Source organism: Monoraphidium neglectum (assembly GCF_000611645.1).
Source record: "Monoraphidium neglectum strain SAG 48.87 unplaced genomic scaffold scaffold00320, whole genome shotgun sequence".
Lineage (NCBI taxonomy): Eukaryota > Viridiplantae > Chlorophyta > Chlorophyceae > Sphaeropleales > Selenastraceae > Monoraphidium > Monoraphidium neglectum.
In genome coordinates, this window is record NW_014013308.1 from 1 (window position 1) to 4,298 (window position 4,298).

General features: G+C 64.8%; 1 protein-coding gene across 1 annotated transcript in view; it reads right to left on the bottom strand.

The window, feature by feature from the left end:
• Nucleotides 1-946: 946 nt before the first annotated feature.
• Nucleotides 947-4,298, bottom strand: part of MNEG_2735 (Inner membrane ALBINO3-like protein 2, chloroplastic Flags: Precursor) — a gene marked incomplete at both ends in the record, with an annotated part of 4,228 nt that continues 876 nt past the window's right edge. The window contains 8 exons of the mRNA XM_014048779.1: nucleotides 947-1,411; nucleotides 1,603-1,626; nucleotides 1,870-1,916; nucleotides 2,200-2,398; nucleotides 2,675-2,770; nucleotides 3,041-3,118; nucleotides 3,605-3,691; nucleotides 4,022-4,241. Of these exons, the coding sequence (XP_013904233.1) occupies nucleotides 947-1,411; nucleotides 1,603-1,626; nucleotides 1,870-1,916; nucleotides 2,200-2,398; nucleotides 2,675-2,770; nucleotides 3,041-3,118; nucleotides 3,605-3,691; nucleotides 4,022-4,241 (1,216 nt within the window). The remainder of the gene's footprint in view (nucleotides 1,412-1,602; nucleotides 1,627-1,869; nucleotides 1,917-2,199; nucleotides 2,399-2,674; nucleotides 2,771-3,040; nucleotides 3,119-3,604; nucleotides 3,692-4,021; nucleotides 4,242-4,298) is intronic.

The window sequence follows — 4,298 nt, forward strand, 5'->3', positions numbered from 1 at the left end:
CACTCATACAGGAGACCCGCGCCCGTGACGCGCGCCGCAGGGCGGCCAAGCACCAGGCGGAACCTGTTGCAGACCAGCAGCAGCAGCGACAGCAGCAGCAGCACGAGGGGCAGCAGCAGCGGCCAGGGATGGGGCCTGAGCAAGGAGAGGCCGAGCAATCGCGGCAGCAAGAACAGGCGGACGGTGGTGGTGCACCGCGAGGCGGTGCCATCGGGGCCCAAGAGGCGGAGTCTGACGACTGGCAGTTTGTGCAGGACCATGGCCAGCAGCGGCAGCTCCAAGGCCAGCAGCAGCAGCCGCTGTCGCCGCCGCCGCCGCAGCAGCAGCAGCAGCAGCAACAGGAGCAGCAGCAGCAGCAGCAGCAGCAGCAGCAGAACGGTGAGGAGGCGGGTCAGGAAGCAGAACACGAGGGCCAAGGCGGCGCCGATGACGCGGGAGCTGCTAGCCCCAGCTGCGGCCGCGAGGCGGATGCGGGGGATGATGTGGTCTCAGAGTCTGACGCATCAGAGTTTTGACAGGATTATAGGCTGTTATGTCATGATCGTGGTGGTTGTTCTTCTCACCTTGCTTTGCAAGGCACTGTGCTGTTGCAGCGTAGCCGCATGTGTCTTTCTGGTTGGAGAGTGATGGGCTGCTGTGCTGGGCTTTGGGCCGCTGTCTGCGGCACTGTAAAGTGTTGCGCAGTGGGACCGAGCACAATGCTATACGTTGTGCACACAGACATCCGTGTTTGGGAGCTCTCACACCGCACGCTGCCTGGTGGGCCCAGCGTTTTCCAGCATCACTCGCCTGCAAGCGCAGTCACAGGAACAGGCACGGCATGCAGCGGGCGGTGCGACATGGATTCTTGCATACGGCATTCCCAAATCAGACTCCAGTGCTTGTGGGGCCCGAAAGCCGGCCGTCCCAGCCGGTGCTAAGACAGCACACGATTGTAACGCGCCCCTCATTGCTTGCTGGGCGGCTCCTCCGCTGCGTCACCGGGCCCCTCCCCTGCCGCCCGCTCTTCAACGCCGGCTGCCGCTTCGCCGCTCCCCACGCCGGCTGCGCCGCTGCCGCTGTCGGCGCCTGCCCCCGCGCGTCCGACGGCCGCCTTTGCCGCGGCCTCCCGCGCCTTCCGCTCCGCGAACTTCCCGCCGCGCCTCGGCTGCAACCCCCCACCGCTCGCCCCCTCCGCCCCTCGCTTTGCCGCCGCCTCTTTCGCCTTGCGCTCTGCAAATCTGCTGCCCCTCCGGCTGCCGCCGCCGCCGTCCTGCAGGGGGGGTCCCGACACGATCTCCGCCTCCACAATGGGTCCGTCGGGGCGGCCCTGGCGCGCACGCGCGCGGTCGCTCGGGATGATGGGTGACCCCGACACGTCGATGATAGCGCCAGGGCCGGGGCCCGCAGCTGCGGAGGCCGGCACCTCCACCTGATTACACGTGTCGCACATGGATGGGTTGCACACGGATGGGGTGGGGTGATGGGTCTTGGTGGATGTAGAGGAGAGCTCTGGCTGGGAACTTCAGCGCACAGGAAGCCGCAAAGAGTGCATGGTCTTAGATCAGGTCTCAGTGTAGTGCCGTAATGGTGCGCCTGTTCGTCCCCCTCATGAGAACCCACCTTGATGGTGTTTCTCATGTACACCTGAGATGCAAGTGCCAGGAATGCCAGTTTCGCGTGCAGGCGGGCAGGCAGGCTTGGTCAATGCGGCATCGCGTGAAAGGCGATACTCATCTGCATCCGACTCAAGGCACGCAGCGACAGGATGAGATCACGCCCGCAGCGAGTGCGCCGGCAGCTCGAGCTGTTTCGTTGACACGACAACAATGATTGCATTGAGTGCGCGCTTGTGCTTGCCTGCTGCCCGGTGGATATGATGTTGTTGACAAACCAGTAGAGCGTCAGGCCGCTCGGCACGTTCAGAGAGAACCAGCCTGCAGGGGCGGAGCAGAGGAATGGGTGAGCACTCGCGAGCGGCACTTGCGCGGCGCCCTGTTCGGGGCCAAAACCACAGTCAAAGCTGCCCTGCAAGCACTTGTATTCTAGTGGGCGTCATTCAACTTGGGGTTGATGCTTGATGACCATGTGTTGCATCCACCAATATGTTGTACCGGGTATTAGTAAGCAAGGTATCAGCAGCTCAGGATACTAGCACGGGGTACCAGTGAAGTACACACTGTGGACAGCACAGGGGCCGAAACTTTGATGGTACTGCACCTATCATGAAAGGTATGAACTTGAGGATGGCCTGGCTCTGCTGCGCCACCGGGTCGTCGCTCTTTGGGCTGATTGCGTTCTGGGAGGCGATCTGGGACGCCACCAGCAGCACGGGCAGCACGAGGTATGCAATGGCGTCGTGCCAGCCGACCGGCGGGGCGCCGTCGACAAAGGGGAACAGCCAAGACAGGCCGGAGCCCTGGGGTGGAGGGGTGTGGCATGCGCGTTGACGAACGAGGGATGCACAGGGGGTCAGTACTGCAAGGGATTCCTATTCGAATAGTCGACGTAGGCAGGATTCTTTGACTGCAGAAATTCACGGGGGCCTGGTGAGAGTTTTGGAGAGGGGGTGTTCGTCGTGCGCGGCCTGGGCCTCCCAGGGACGCTGTGGCGCCACGTGGGCGTTGCAGGCGGACTCGAGGCTGCCGCCCGCCCACCCCCGCCCTCAAGGCGCCGAGCCCCGGGCAGGGCGCACCTCCTGCCGCATGGCCAGCGTGGTGGGGCCCCCCAGCGAGGGGATCCAGAAGAACCCGCTCGTCAGCAGGCCGTCGTCGGCCGCCTTAGTCAGGGCCTGTTGTAAATAGCGAAAGATATAGCCAGAGGGCGTGATGCTTTTGAATGGCGGAGACCCGTGAAAATAGATGCCATCAGAGGGGACCCCATTCAAATGCATGGAGCCGACAGAAGGGGCTGCGCGGGAGTATTTCAGGGCGCAGTTGCGGCAGGGCGAGCGCAGTTTTTGGGGTCGCGCGGGGTGCTGCGTTGACAGGAAGCCCCGAGAAACTGCCATCGTTCAGAGTTGTTCGGGGCTGGGGCGCGCCTTGTAGAGGCCGATGAACACAGGTATGGTGGCCAGGGTGGGAAGGCAGCCGGCCAGGGGGTTTACGCCGGCCTCGCGGTACAGCCGGGCGGTCTCCAGCTGAGGGTTGGATGATAGAGGGGGGAGGATAAGCAAGGGAAGGGTGATGTGCGTGCGTGTGCGTGCGTGCGTGCGTGCGTGCGTGCGTGCATGCGTGCGTGCGTGATGTCAGGTGGGGGCTGGTGCAAATGAATGACTCCCACATGTGATGGGGGGCGGCAATGATGTACGGGTGAGAGTGCAAGTCGGTGGTGGGCGTGCACCCATCTGTTTCAGTGTTCATTGAGGTTCACCATCATCCCGTCAGCGCAGGTCAAGCTGGCCGCCCTCCATATGAGAACCCCCTCCTCTCCAGCCGGCCAACTCACGCCCCCCTCCGCCATTCGCTGCTTCCGCTGCTTCCCCCCTTGAACGCCCTGCGCACACGTGTTCGCTTCCCCCGCGACACCGCCGCAACCCTCTCGCGCGATGATCTTTCCCATGCTTTACCCTGTACGCGCGCAAATGTGCGTGTGCACGCTCGCGCAAGCGCACCCACGCACGCACCTGCAGGGCCTCTGGCTGTGTGGCGTAGAGCGCCTGCAGCTCCTTCACGCGCGGCTGCAGCGCCTGCAGCGCCAGAGACGACTGCATCTGTGCAGCAGCAAGTGATGAAGCAGAGGCCGGGGGAGTGGGGACGGGGGGCGCGGCCCGTGATGTGGGGTCGGGGCGGCGGGCGCCGCGCTGCCCGGCCGGACAGGCAGCCGTGGTTGGTGCGGCTGCCCATCACATGCGTGGCAGCTGCGAGGCGCGGGGGGTTGCCCGGCTGTCGAAGTCAAGGATCGTGTTCTGGAATTGGTGGGGAGGCGTCTGCCGTCGACTGGCGCAGGCGCGCGCGCCCGCGCAGCTTCAGGGCAGCCGTGCCCATGTGGGCATACACGCGCTGTACGCACTCGCAGCCAGGCGGACGGAGCCCGTACTCACCGATTTTTGGCTCAGGGGAAAAGTGGCGAGTTTCACGAGGATTGTCAGCAGGATGATGGCGAAGCCATAGCTGTAAGGCACGTGGGCGCTCTCAAGGGCGCTGTCTAGGAACGCGAGTATGGCCTCGAAGCCGTCTGTCAGCCAGCCAAACCAGCCGCCGTCGTCCTTGGGGGCCGCGGCGGCGGCGTCGTCTGCCAAGAGGTGCAGCGCCGGCGGCAGGCTGCGGGCGTGTGCGCGTGTGCGTGCCGGGCGTGGTGAGAGGCGGGGGGCGCGGGCG